Genomic DNA, 15226 nt, shown 5'->3' with positions numbered 1-15226 from the left:
TGACGGTCGATCACAGTCGGTGAGATACCGTGTGGTGACGGTCGATCACAGTCAGTGAGATACCGTGTGGTGACGGAAGATCACAGTCAGTGAGATACCGTGTGGTGACGGTCGATCACAGTCAGTGAGATACCGTGTGGTGACGGTCGATCACAGTCAGTGAGATACCGTGTGGTGACGGTCGATCATAGTGAGTGAGATACCGTGTGGTGACGATCGATCAGAGTCAGTGAGATACCGTGTGGTGACAGACGATCACAGTAAGTGAGATACCGTGTGGTGACGGTCATTCACAGTCAGTGAGATACCGTGTGCTGACAGACGATCACAGTGAGTGAGATACCGTGTGGTGACAGACGATCACAGTGAGTGAGATAGCGTGTGGTGACAGACGATCACAGTGAGTGAGATACCGTGTGGTGACGGTCGATCACAGTCAGTGAGATACCGTGGGGTGACAGACGATCACGGTGAGTGAGATACCGTGTGGCGACAGTCGATCACAGTGAGTGAGATACCGTGTGGTGACAGACGATCACAGTGAGTGAGATACCGTGTGGTGACAGTCGATCACAGTGAGTGAGATACCGTGTGGTGACGGTCGATCACAGTGAGTGAGATACCGTGTGGTGACAGACGATCACAGTGAGTGAGATACCGTGTGGTGACGGTCGATCACAGTGAGTGAGATACCGTGTGGTGACAGTCGATCACAGTGAGTGAGATACCGTGTGGTGACAGACGATCACAGTGAGTGAGATACCGTGTGGTGACGGTCGATCACAGTGAGTGAGATACCGTGTGGTGACAGTCGATCACAGTGAGTGAGATACCGTGTGGTGACGATCGATCACAGTCAGTGAGATACCGTGTGGTGACAGACGATCACAGGAAGTGAGATACCGTGTGGTGACGGTCATTCACAGTCAGTGAGATACCGTGTGGTGACGGTCGATCACAGTCTGTGAGATACCGTGTGGTGACGGATGATCACAGTGAGTGAGATACCGTGTGGTGACGGTCGATCACAGTCAGTGAGATACCGTGTGGTGACGGTCGATCACAGTCAGTGAGATACCGTGTGGTGACGGTCGATCACAGTCAGTGAGATACCGTGTGGTGACGGTCGATCACAGTGAGTGAGATACCGTGTGGTGACGGTCGATCACAGTGAGTGAGATACTGTGTGGTGACAGACGATCACAGTGAGTGAGATAGCGTGTGGTGACGGTCGATCACAGTGAGTGAGATACCGTGTGGTGACGGTCGATCACAGTCAGTGAGATACCGTGTTGTGACGGTCGATCACAGTCAGTGAGATACCGTGTGGTGACGGTCGATCACAGTGAGTGAGATACCGTGTGGTGACGGTCGATCACAGTGAGTGAGATACCGTGTGGTGACGGTCGATCACAGTGAGTGAGATACTGTGTGGTGACAGACGATCACAGTGAGTGAGATACCGTGTGGTGACGGTCGATCACAGTCAGTGAGATACCGTGTGGTGATAGACGATCACAGCAAGTGAGATACCGTGTGGTGACGGTCATTCACAGTCAGTGAGATACCGTGTGGTGACGGTCGATCACAGTCAGTGAGATACCGTGTGGTGACGGTCGATCACAGTCAGTGAGATACCGTGTGGTGACGGTCGATCACAGTGAGTGAGATACCGTGTGGTGACGGTCCATCACAGTGAGTGAGATACCGTGTGGTGACGGTCGATCACAGTCGGTGAGATACCGTGTGGTGACGGTCGATCACAGTCAGTGAGATACCGTGTGGTGACGGAAGATCACAGTCAGTGAGATACCGTGTGGTGACGGTCGATCACAGTCAGTGAGATACCGTGTGGTGACGGTCGATCACAGTCAGTGAGATACAGTGTGGTGACGGACGATCACAGTCAGTGAGATACCGTGTGGTGACAGTCGATCACAGTCAGTGAGATACCGTGTGGTGACGGTCGATCACAGTCAGTGAGATACCGTGTGGTGACGGTCGATCACAGTCAGTGAGATACCGTGTGGTGACGGTCGATCACAGTCAGTGAGATACCGTGTGGTGACGGTCGATCACAGTCGGTGAGATACCGTGTGGTGACAGTCGATCACAGTCTGTGAGATACCGTGTGGTGACGGATGATCACAGTGAGTGAGATACCGTGTGGTGACGGTCGATCACAGTGAGTGAGATACTGTGTGGTGACGGTCGATCACAGTGAGTGAGATACCGTGTGGTGACAGTCGATCACAGTGAGTGAGATACCGTGTGGTGACGGTCGATCACAGTGAGTGAGATACTGTGTGGTGACAGACGATCACAGTGAGTGAGATACCGTGTGGTGACGGTCGATCACAGTCAGTGAGATACCGTGTGGTGACAGACGATCACAGCAAGTGAGATACCGTGTGGTGACGGTCATTCACAGTCAGTGAGATACCGTGTGGTGACGGTCGATCACAGTCAGTGAGATACCGTGTGGTGACGGTCGATCACAGTCAGTGAGATACCGTGCGGTGACGGTCGATCACAGTCGGTGAGATACCGTGTGGTGACAGTCGATCACAGTCAGTGAGATACCGTGTGGTGACGGACGATCACAGTGAGTGAGATACCGTGTGGTGACGGTCGATCACAGTGAGTGAGATACCGTGTGGTGACGGTCGATCACAGTCGGTGAGATACCGTGTGATGACGGTCGATCACAGTCAGTGAGATACCGTGTGGTGACGGAAGATCACAGTCAGTGAGATACCGTGTGGTGACGGTCGATCACAGTCAGTGAGATACCGTGTGGTGACGGTCGATCACAGTCAGTGAGATACCGTGTGGTGACGGTCGATCATAGTGAGTGAGATACCGTGTGGTGACGATCGATCACAGTCAGTGAGATACCGTGTGGTGACAGACGATCACAGTCAATGAGATACCGTGTGGTGACAGACGATCACAGTGAGTGAGATACCGTGTGGTGACGGTCGATCACAGTGAGTGAGATACCGTGTGGTGACAGACGATCACAGTGAGTGAGATAGCGTGTGGTGACAGACGATCACTGTGAGTGAGATACCGTGTGGTGACGGTCGATCACAGTCAGTGAGATACCGTGTGGTGACAGACGATCACGGTGAGTGAGATACCGTGTGGTGACAGTCGATCACAGTGAGTGAGATACCGTGTGGTGACGGTCGATCACAGTGAGTGAGATACCGTGTGGTGACAGACGATCACAGTGAGTGAGATACCGTGTGGTGACAGACGATCACAGTGAGTGAGATACCGTGTGGTGACGGTCGATGACAGTGAGTGAGATACCGTGTGGTGACGGTCGATCACAGTGAGTGAGATGCCGTGTGGTGACAGTCGATCACAGTCTGTGAGATACCGTGTGGTGACGGTCGATCACAGTCAGTGAGATACCATGTGGTGACGGTCGATCACAGTCGGTGAGATACCGTGTGGTGACAGTCGATCACAGTCGGTGAGATACCGTGTGGTGACAGTCGATCACAGTCAGTGAGATACTGTGTGGTGACGGTCGATCACAGTGAGTGAGATACCGTGTGGTGACGGTCGATCACAGTCGGTGAGATACCGTGTGGTGACAGTCGATCACAGTCAGTGAGATACCGTGTGGTGACGGAAGATCACAGTCAGTGAGATACCGTGTGGTGACGGTCGATCACAGTGAATGAGATATGTGTGGTGACAGACGATCACAGTGAGTGAGATACCGTGTGGTGACGGTCGATCACAGTGAGTGAGGTACCGTGTGGTGACGGACGATCACAGTCAGTGAGATACCGTGTGGTGACGGTCGATCACAGTGAGTGAGATACCGTGTGGTGACGGTCGATCACAGTCAGTGAGATACCGTGTGGTGACAGACGATCACAGCAAGTGAGATACCGTGTGGTGACGGTCATTCACAGTCAGTGAGATACCGTGTGGTGACGGTCGATCACAGTCAGTGAGATACCGTGTGTAGACGGTCGATCACAGTCAGTGAGATACCGTGCGGTGACGGTCGATCACAGTCGGTGAGATACCGTGTGGTGACAGTCGATCACAGTCAGTGAGATACCGTGTGGTGACGGACGATCACAGTGAGTGAGATACCGTGTGGTGACGGTCGATCACAGTGAGTGAGATACCGTGTGGTGACGGTCGATCACAGTCGGTGAGATACCGTGTGATGACGGTCGATCACAGTCAGTGAGATACCGTGTGGTGACGGAAGATCACAGTCAGTGAGATACCGTGTGGTGACGGTCGATCACAGTCAGTGAGATACCGTGTGGTGACGGTCGATCACAGTCAGTGAGATACCGTGTGGTGACGGTCGATCATAGTGAGTGAGATACCGTGTGGTGACGATCGATCACAGTCAGTGAGATACCGTGTGGTGACAGACGATCACAGTCAGTGAGATACCGTGTGGTGACAGACGATCACAGTGAGTGAGATACCGTGTGGTGACGGTCGATCACAGTGAGTGAGATACCGTGTGGTGACAAACGATCACAGTGAGTGAGATAGCGTGTGGTGACAGACGATCACAGTGAGTGAGATACCGTGTGGTGACGGTCGATCACAGTCAGTGAGATACCGTGTGGTGACAGACGATCACGGTGAGTGAGATACCGTGTGGTGACAGTCGATCACAGTGAGTGAGATACCGTGTGGTGACGGTCGATCACAGTGAGTGAGATACCGTGTGGTGACAGACGATCACAGTGAGTGAGATACCGTGTGGTGACAGACGATCACAGTGAGTGAGATACCGTGTGGTGACGGTCGATCACAGTGAGTGAGATACCGTGTGGTGACGGTCGATCACAGTGAGTGAGATGCCGTGTGGTGACAGTCGATCACAGTCTGTGAGATACCGTGTGGTGACGGTCGATCACAGTCAGTGAGATACCATGTGGTGACGGTCGATCACAGTCGGTGAGATACCGTGTGGTGACAGTCGATCACAGTCGGTGAGATACCGTGTGGTGACAGTCGATCACAGTCAGTGAGATACCATGTGGTGACGGAAGATCACAGTGAGTGAGATACTGTGTGGTGACGGTCGATCACAGTGAGTGAGATACCGTGTGGTGACGGTCGATCACAGTCGGTGAGATACCGTGTGGTGACAGTCGATCACAGTCAGTGAGATACCGTGTGGTGACGGAAGATCACAGTCAGTGAGATACCGTGTGGTGACGGTCGATCACAGTGAATGAGATATGTGTGGTGACAGACGATCACAGTGAGTGAGATACCGTGTGGTGACGGTCGATCACAGTCAGTGAGATACCGTGTGGTGACGGTCGATCACAGTGAGTGAGATACCGTTGGTGACGGTCGATCACAGTGAGTGAGATACCGTGTGGTGACAGACGATCACAGCAAGTGAGATACCGTGTGGTGACGGTCATTCACAGTCAGTGAGATACCGTGTGGTGACGGTCGATCACAGTCAGTGAGATACCGTGTGGTGACGGTCGATCACAGTCAGTGAGATACCGTGCGGTGACGGTCGATCACAGTCGGTGAGATACCGTGTGGTGACAGTCGATCACAGTCAGTGAGATACCGTGTGGTGACGGACGATCACAGTGAGTGAGATACCGTGTGGTGACGGTCGATCACAGTGAGTGAGATACCGTGTGGTGACGGTCGATCACAGTCGGTGAGATACCGTGTGATGACGGTCGATCACAGTCAGTGAGATACCGTGTGGTGACGGAAGATCACAGTCAGTGAGATACCGTGTGGTGACGGTCGATCACAGTCAGTGAGATACCGTGTGGTGACGGTCGATCACAGTCAGTGAGATACCGTGTGGTGACGGTCGATCATAGTGAGTGAGATACCGTGTGGTGACGATCGATCACAGTCAGTGAGATACCGTGTGGTGACAGACGATCACAGTCAGTGAGATACCGTGTGGTGACAGACGATCACAGTGAGTGAGATACCGTGTGGTGACGGTCGATCACAGTGAGTGAGATACCGTGTGGTGACAGACGATCACAGTGAGTGAGATAGCGTGTGGTGACAGACGATCACAGTGAGTGAGATACCGTGTGGTGACGGTCGATCACAGTCAGTGAGATACCGTGTGGTGACAGACGATCACGGTGAGTGAGATACCGTGTGGTGACGGTCGATCACAGTGAGTGAGATACCGTGTGGTGACAGACGATCACAGTGAGTGAGATACCGTGTGGTGACAGACGATCACAGTGAGTGAGATACCGTGTGGTGACGGTCGATCACAGTGAGTGAGATACCGTGTGGTGACGGTCGATCACAGTGAGTGAGATGCCGTGTGGTGACAGTCGATCACAGTCTGTGAGATACCGTGTGGTGACGGTCGATCACAGTCAGTGAGATACCATGTGGTGACGGTCGATCACAGTCGGTGAGATACCGTGTGGTGACAGTCGATCACAGTCGGTGAGATACCGTGTGGTGACAGTCGATCACAGTCAGTGAGATACCATGTGGTGACGGAAGATCACAGTGAGTGAGATACTGTGTGGTGACGGTCGATCACAGTGAGTGAGATACCGTGTGGTGACGGTCGATCACAGTCGGTGAGATACCGTGTGGTGACAGTCGATCACAGTCAGTGAGATACCGTGTGGTGACGGAAGATCACAGTCAGTGAGATACCGTGTGGTGACGGTCGATCACAGTGAATGAGATATGTGTGGTGACAGACGATCACAGTGAGTGAGATACCGTGTGGTGACGGTCGATCACAGTCAGTGAGATACCGTGTGGTGACGGTCGATCACAGTGAGTGAGATACCGTTGGTGACGGTCGATCACAGTGAGTGAGATACCGTGTGGTGACAGTCGATCACAGTGAGTGAGGTACCGTGTGGTGACGGACGATCACAGTCAGTGAGATACCGTGTGGTGACGGTCGATCACAGTGAGTGAGATACCGTGTGGTGACGGTCGATCACAGTCAGTGAGATACCGTGTGGTGACAGACGATCACAGCAAGTGAGATACCGTGTGGTGACGGTCATTCACAGTCAGTGAGATACCGTGTGGTGACGGTCGATCACAGTCAGTGAGATACCGTGTGTAGACGGTCGATCACAGTCAGTGAGATACCGTGCGGTGACGGTCGATCACAGTCGGTGAGATACCGTGTGGTGACAGTCGATCACAGTCAGTGAGATACCGTGTGGTGACGGACGATCACAGTGAGTGAGATACCGTGTGGTGACGGTCGATCACAGTGAGTGAGATACCGTGTGGTGACGGTCGATCACAGTCGGTGAGATACCGTGTGATGACGGTCGATCACAGTCAGTGAGATACCGTGTGGTGACGGAAGATCACAGTCAGTGAGATACCGTGTGGTGACGGTCGATCACAGTCAGTGAGATACCGTGTGGTGACGGTCGATCACAGTCAGTGAGATACCGTGTGGTGACGGTCGATCATAGTGAGTGAGATACCGTGTGGTGACGATCGATCACAGTCAGTGAGATACCGTGTGGTGACAGACGATCACAGTCAGTGAGATACCGTGTGGTGACAGACGATCACAGTGAGTGAGATACCGTGTGGTGACGGTCGATCACAGTGAGTGAGATACCGTGTGGTGACAAACGATCACAGTGAGTGAGATAGCGTGTGGTGACAGACGATCACAGTGAGTGAGATACCGTGTGGTGACGGTCGATCACAGTCAGTGAGATACCGTGTGGTGACAGACGATCACGGTGAGTGAGATACCGTGTGGTGACAGTCGATCACAGTGAGTGAGATACCGTGTGGTGACGGTCGATCACAGTGAGTGAGATACCGTGTGGTGACAGACGATCACAGTGAGTGAGATACCGTGTGGTGACAGACGATCACAGTGAGTGAGATACCGTGTGGTGACGGTCGATCACAGTGAGTGAGATACCGTGTGGTGACGGTCGATCACAGTGAGTGAGATGCCGTGTGGTGACAGTCGATCACAGTCTGTGAGATACCGTGTGGTGACGGTCGATCACAGTCAGTGAGATACCATGTGGTGACGGTCGATCACAGTCGGTGAGATAACGTGTGGTGACAGTCGATCACAGTCGGTGAGATACCGTGTGGTGACAGTCGATCACAGTCAGTGAGATACCATGTGGTGACGGAAGATCACAGTGAGTGAGATACTGTGTGGTGACGGTCGATCACAGTGAGTGAGATACCGTGTGGTGACGGTCGATCACAGTCGGTGAGATACCGTGTGGTGACAGTCGATCACAGTCAGTGAGATACCGTGTGGTGACGGAAGATCACAGTCAGTGAGATACCGTGTGGTGACGGTCGATCACAGTGAATGAGATATGTGTGGTGACAGACGATCACAGTGAGTGAGATACCGTGTGGTGACGGTCGATCACAGTCAGTGAGATACCGCGTGGTGACGGTCGATCACAGTGAGTGAGATACCGTTGGTGACGGTCGATCACAGTGAGTGAGATACCGTGTGGTGACAGTCGATCACAGTGAGTGAGGTACCGTGTGGTGACGGACGATCACAGTCAGTGAGATACCGTGTGGTGACGGTCGATCACAGTGAGTGAGATACCGTGTGGTGACGGACGATCACAGTCAGTGAGATACAGTGTGGTGACAGTCGATCACAGTCAGTGAGATACCGTGTGGTGATGGTCGATCACAGTCAGTGACATACCGTGTGGTGACAGACGATCACAGTGAGTGAGATACCGTGTGGTGGCGGTCGATCACAGTCAGTGAGATACCGTGTGGTGACGGTCGATCACAGTGAGTGAGATACCATGTGGTGACGGTCGATCACAGTCGGTGAGATACCGTGTGGTGACAGACGATCACAGTGAGTGAGATACCGTGTGGTGACGGTCGATCACAGTGAGTGAGATACCGTGTGGTGACGGTCGATCACAGTCAGTGAGATACCGTGTGGTGACGGTCGATCACAGTCGGTGAGATACCGTGTGGTGACGGTCGATCACAGTCAGTGAGATACCGTGTGGTGACGGTCGATCACAGTCGGTGAGATACCGTGTGGTGACAGTCGATCACAGTCAGTGAGATACCGTGTGGTGACGGACGATCACAGTGAGTGAGATACCGTGTGGTGACGGTCGATCACAGTGAGTGAGATACCGTGTGGTGACGGTCGATCACAGTCGGTGAGATACCGTGTGGTGACGGTCGATCATAGTCAGTGAGATACCGTGTGGTGACGGTCGATCACAGTCAGTGAGATACCGTGTGGTGACGGTCGATCACAGTCGGTGAGATACCGTGTGGTGACAGTCGATCACAGTCAGTGAGATACCGTGTGGTGACGGACGATCACAGTGAGTGAGATACCGTGTGGTGACGGTCGATCACAGTGAGTGTGATACCGTGTGGTGACGGTCGATCACAGTCGGTGAGATACCGTGTGGCGACAGTCGATCACAGTCAGTGAGATACCGTGTGGTGACGGAACATCACAGTCAGTGAGATACCGTGTGGTGACGGTCGATCACAGCCAGTGAGATACCGTGTGGTGACAGACGATCACAGTGAGTGAGATACCGTGTGGTGACAGACGATCACAGTGAGTGAGATACCGTGTGGTGACGGTCGATCACAGTGAGTGAGATACCGTGTGGTGACGGTCGATCACAGTGAGTGAGATGCCGTGTGGTGACAGTCGATCACAGTCTGTGAGATACCGTGTGGTGACGGTCGATCACAGTCAGTGAGATACCATGTGGTGACGGTCGATCACAGTCGGTGAGATACCGTGTGGTGACAGTCGATCACAGTCGGTGAGATACCGTGTGGTGACAGTCGATCACAGTCAGTGAGATACCATGTGGTGACGGAAGATCACAGTGAGTGAGATACTGTGTGGTGACGGTCGATCACAGTGAGTGAGATACCGTGTGGTGACGGTCGATTACAGTCGGTGAGATACCGTGTGGTGACAGACGATCACAGTGAGTGAGATACCGTGTGGTGACAGTCGATCACAGTGAGTGAGGTACCGTGTGGTGACGGACGATCACAGTCAGTGAGATACCGTGTGGTGACGGTCGATCACAGTGAGTGAGATACCGTGTGTTGACAGTCGATCACAGTGAGTGAGATACCGTGTGGTGACGGTCGATCACAGTGAGTGAGATACCGTGTGGTGACGGTCGATCACAGTCAGTGAGATACCGTGTGGTGACGGTCGATCACAGTCAGTGAGATACCGTGTGGTGACGGTCGATCACAGTCAGTGAGATACCGTGTGGTGACAGACGATCACAGTGAGTGAGATACCGTGTGGTGATGGACGATCACAGTGAGTGAGATACCGTGTGGTGACAGTCGATCACAGTCAGTGAGATACCGTGTGGTGACGGACGATCACAGTCAGTGAGATACCGTGTGGTGACGTTCGATCACAGTGAGTGAGATACCGTGTGGTGACAGTCGATCACACTGAGTGAGGTACCGTGTGGTGACGGACGATCACAGTCAGTGAGATACCGTGTGGTGACGGTCGATCACAGTGAGTGAGATACCGTGTGTTGACAGTCGATCACAGTGAGTGAGATACCGTGTGGTGACGGTCGATCACAGTGAGTGAGATACCGTGTGGTGACGGTCGATCACAGTCAGTGAGATACCGTGTGGTGACGGTCGATCACAGTCAGTGAGATACCGTGTGGTGACGGTCGATCACAGTGAGTGAGATACCGTGTGGTGACAGTCGATCACAGTCTGTGAGATACCGTGTGGTGACAGACGATCACAGTGAGTGAGATACCGTGTGGTGACGGACGATCACAGTGAGTGAGATACCGTGTGGTGACAGTCGATCACAGTCAGTGAGATACCGTGTGGTGACGGACGATCACAGTCAGTGAGATACCGTGTGGTGACGGTCGATCACAGTGAGTGAGATACCGTGTGTTGACAGTCGATCACAGTGAGTGAGATACAGTGTGGTGACGGACGATCACAGTGAGTAAGATACCGTGTGGTGACGGTCGATCACAGTGAGTGAGATACTGTGTGGTGACGGTCGATCACAGTGAGTGAGATACCGTGTGGTGACGGTCGATCACAGTGAGTGAGGTACCGTGTGGTGACGGACGGTCACAGTGAGTGAGATACCGTGTGGTGACGGTCGATCACAGTCAGTGAGATACCGTGTGGTGACAGTCGATCACAGTCAGTGAGATACCGTGTGGTGACGGTCGATCACAGTCAGTGAGATACCGTGTGGTGACGGTCGATCACAGTGAGTGAGATACCGTGTGGTGACAGTCGATCACAGTGAGTGAGGTACCGTGTGGTGACAGACGATCACAGTGAGTGAGATACCGTGTGGTGACGGTCGATCACAGTCAGTGAGATACCGTGTGGTGACGGTCGATCACAGTCAGTGAGATACCGTGTGGTGACAGTCGATCACAGTCAGTGAGATACCGTGTGGTGACGGTCGATCACAGTCAGTGAGATACCGTGTGGTGACGGTCGATCACAGTGAGTGAGATACCGTGTGGTGACGGTCGATCACAGTGAGTGAGATACCGTGTGGTGACAGTCGATCACAGTGAGTGAGGTACCGTGTGGTGACAGACGATCACAGTGAGTGAGATACCGTGTGGTGACGGTCGATCACAGTCAGTGAGATACCGTGTGGTGACAGTCGATCACAGTGAGTGAGATACCGTGTGGTGACGGTCGATCACAGTGAGTGAGATACCGTGTGGTGACAGACGATCACAGTGAGTGAGATACCGTGTGGTGACAGACGATCACAGTGAGTGAGATACCGTGTGGTGACGGTCGATCACAGTGAGTGAGATACCGTGTGGTGACGGTCGATCACAGTGAGTGAGATGCCGTGTGGTGACAGTCGATCACAGTCAGTGAGATACCGTGTGGTGACGGTAGTTTCAGTTTGGAAGAAAAGAGCTTGGGTGTGTGTCTGTGTTTGCAGTGAGCTGGATCTGCTGTGATCTCTGCCATGAAAGACTATCTGGATCATTTGGGTGATTTAAACTCATAATGGTAAAGCCTTTAACCTGATGTGTTTCTGTTTAAAGGTGTTAAGTCTCTCTTGGATGTTGAAAGGAATAACTGAAGGATTATTTAGTGTTGTAATATTGTCGGGGTTATCTTCGAAGCAAGGGGGTGTTAAGAGATCCAATGTTTATTTAAGAGGTTAAGTTGAGTTCATGGATAAACATTGTTTTGTGTTTAAAAACCCACGTGTCCATAATTGTAATCCCACACCGAGGGAACAAGCCGTGTGCTCGGAAAAGCAACAATAGCATTAAAGGGGGAGGTTGGTTGAACTCCATGATACATTTTGGGGTTCTGAAAACGCCTCTCCTATAACACTATGGAGTGTGTTGTTGTATATGTTCCTTTTTCTTTACACACGTTTGGAATAAAATACATTAAAAAAAAAGAAAGGGTTTTAAGAAAATGGTTGGCAGTGCAGTAAAAATAATCGGGTGGGGGTTACCTTCGTTTTTCAGGATGATCCTGCAATAGCAAGCAGTTTTAGCAGAAGAGGACAGGAACTTGTAATGTTTTAAGTTAAGCACTGCTGCCTGACAGCGCCAGGGACCTGGTTTCAATTCCGGCCTCGAGTAACTGTCTGTGTGGAGTTTGCACATTCACCCCGTGTCTGCGTGGGTTTCCGCCAGCTTCTCCGGTTTCCTCCCATAGTCCAAACATGTGCAGGTTGGGTGGATTGGCCATGCTAAATTCTCCCTTAGTATTCAAAGGTTCCGTGGGGTTATGGGGAGAGGACCTAAGTAAGGGTGCTCTTTCGGAGGGTTGGTGTAGATAACCATTCAGGGCACAGGTTGTTCCCATCCTAGTCACATTTGATCCTGCTAGCAACAGGGGCAGAACCCTCTTGGGAGTGTTTTGACTGGTCAATTCAAGGGTCAGTTAGTTTTAGTCAGAGGTAGAGAGTCCGAATTGAAGAACCTCTTTGCAGCTAAAGTGCTGCAGTTAGCCCGGAGGAGCTGGATTGGCAGACTCCAGACAGTGAGGGCTTGCGAGAAAACCTGGAAAGCCAAAAAGACAGCGGAAGGTTGGTGACTCTGTGCTGAGGGCCACTGGGGCAAAGGTATGCCTTTGGAGCAATGATGTACTGCATGGCTTGGCTGAAGAGCTGGAGTTGTGTCTGTTAGTCGGTGTTGGAGTACAGAGTCGGGAATCCAAGGGAAGTGAGCACTGATGTCTGGGTGGGTTGCTGAGAAATGCTTGGTCACATATGCCATTTTTATACAGTGTAATGTGTTTGACCACACTTTGCCTGTTATTTCATATTTACCTCATGCTAATTCTTTATGTTAGAACATAAGATGGATATTGTAAATTGTTTTAGTTTTCTGACCTTGTATAATAAAGTTTATTTTGTTTGTTCAAAAACCATGGAATCTTGTGACTTTCTTTTCTTAGCAATTACCTGGGATTTCAAACTCTGTCTACTTTAAACAAAAGGTTCCTGGTCCCAAGCCAGATCATAACATACACCTGGGGGTCTGGTTCAGATCATAGCAAATGCAGCGAGCTTGCAGTTAAAACCTCTCCTCTGACAGCACTGGCAAGATGAAAGATGTGCAATCTGGGCAACCATGGTTAAGAATAAATGTCCGACCACTTCTTGAGACAGCACAAAAATTCCAGAAACTCCATGTTGCCATTTGTACCTAAACAAAATCTCAAATACATATTTTTTGTACCTTAGAGCAAATTATCAACACAGGCAAACAAGCAACACACTTACAGCATTGAAGTTCGCAAAATTTGTGTTGTCTCCTACATCTTTACTTGGTGAGGTTGGAGCAAATGGATCAAGATGATTTTCTTTATGGAATGAATCCCCTGAATTAAACGGATGGAAAGGATCATTTAACTTGAAGGAGTCGGATAATTCTGACTTTACAAGAGAAAGTCTTTTACCTACATTTAAAATAGAAATACAAAAATATTAAATGTTGTGATGTGAAAGAGAGTTGAAATGGTTAACTTTTAAAATCAGTCAAAATCTGATAAGGAGGATCACCGTAAACTTAGAAAAAAAGAAATTTTCTACAGTGAGCAAAGGATGCTTGATTGGTCTGAGTCATTAAAAGAAATAGAATTAGCATTTGAAACACAACTATACCATTTCTGAAATCATCCTTACCAGGTGGTGGTGGAGGGGGTCTTGTTGGAGTGCCAACTTTCGGTGGTAATGCTGGAGGAACCTCTTCAATTTTTACAGGTTCATCTACGAATCCATTTTTCCCAAAGACATCATTACCGTGGTCCATTCCTGCAGCAGAACTGAAAGGATCTGCATGGTCGGACTGAATGTATATTTAAAGAGAAAGCAGAATGAAGAATGTTATGAGTGATGTAAAGCTGATAGCTATGAAGGACACCCTGTGGGTGTAATACAGCAACAAAGAGCTTCTACAAATGTCCACAATCTTAAAAGAAGTGGCTGCTGACATAGTGGACACATTGGTTGCAAATTTCCAAAATTCCTTAGATTCTGGAAAGATCCCATCAGATTAGAAAATAGTGAATGAAACTCCTCTATTCAAGAAATAAGGGGAGACAGACAGTAGGAAAGTATAGGTGAGTTAGTCTAACATCTGTCATAGTGAAAATGCTAGAAGCTATTATTAAGGAGGCTATAGCAGGGCACTTTGAAAATCTTAATCCAATCAAGCAGGGTCAACCTGATTTTGTGAGGGGGAAATCATGTTTGACTAATTTATTTGAGTTCTTTGAGGAAGTAACAAACAACATATAATGGGGAACCTGTAGATGTGGTGCATTTGGATTTCCAAAAAGCATTTGATAAGTTACCACATAAGGTTACTGGAAAATAAGAGCTCACAGTGTTCGGGGTAACATGTTAGCATGGACAGAGGATCGGTTAGCTAGCAGAGAGTAGACATAAATGGCTTATTTTCAGGTTGGCAAGCTGTAAATAGTGGAGTGCCACTAGGATCAGTGCTGGGATCTGAACTATTTATAATCAATATCAATAGCTTGGATGAAGGGTCTGAATGTATGTATATTTGCTGATGACACAAACATAAGAAGCACAGCAAATTTGTTTTCAATTTATTTATGGGATGTGGGCGTCGCTGGTTAGGCCTGCATTTATTGGCCATCCCTAGTTGCCCTTCAGAAGGTGGTGATGAGTTGCCTTCTTGAACCGCTG

At 50.4% G+C, this 15226-nt stretch overlaps 1 protein-coding gene across 2 annotated transcripts in view; it reads right to left on the bottom strand.

Annotated features, from left to right (window-relative positions):
- Positions 1–15226, bottom strand: part of eps15 (epidermal growth factor receptor pathway substrate 15) — a 341920-nt gene that overhangs the window by 49028 nt on the left and 277666 nt on the right. The window contains exons 23-24 of one of the 2 annotated variants that reach the window (XM_072510904.1): positions 14195–14357; positions 13793–13968 (exon numbers count right to left, since the gene is read on the bottom strand). In XM_072510904.1, the coding sequence (XP_072367005.1) occupies positions 13793–13968; positions 14195–14357 (339 nt within the window). The remainder of the gene's footprint in view (positions 1–13792; positions 13969–14194; positions 14358–15226) is intronic. The other variant, XM_072510905.1, reaches the window with a different exon arrangement.

Source organism: Scyliorhinus torazame, chromosome 7 (genome assembly GCF_047496885.1).
Source record: "Scyliorhinus torazame isolate Kashiwa2021f chromosome 7, sScyTor2.1, whole genome shotgun sequence".
Taxonomy (NCBI): domain Eukaryota; kingdom Metazoa; phylum Chordata; class Chondrichthyes; order Carcharhiniformes; family Scyliorhinidae; genus Scyliorhinus; species Scyliorhinus torazame.
This window is presented reverse-complemented; position numbering and strand designations above follow the sequence as displayed.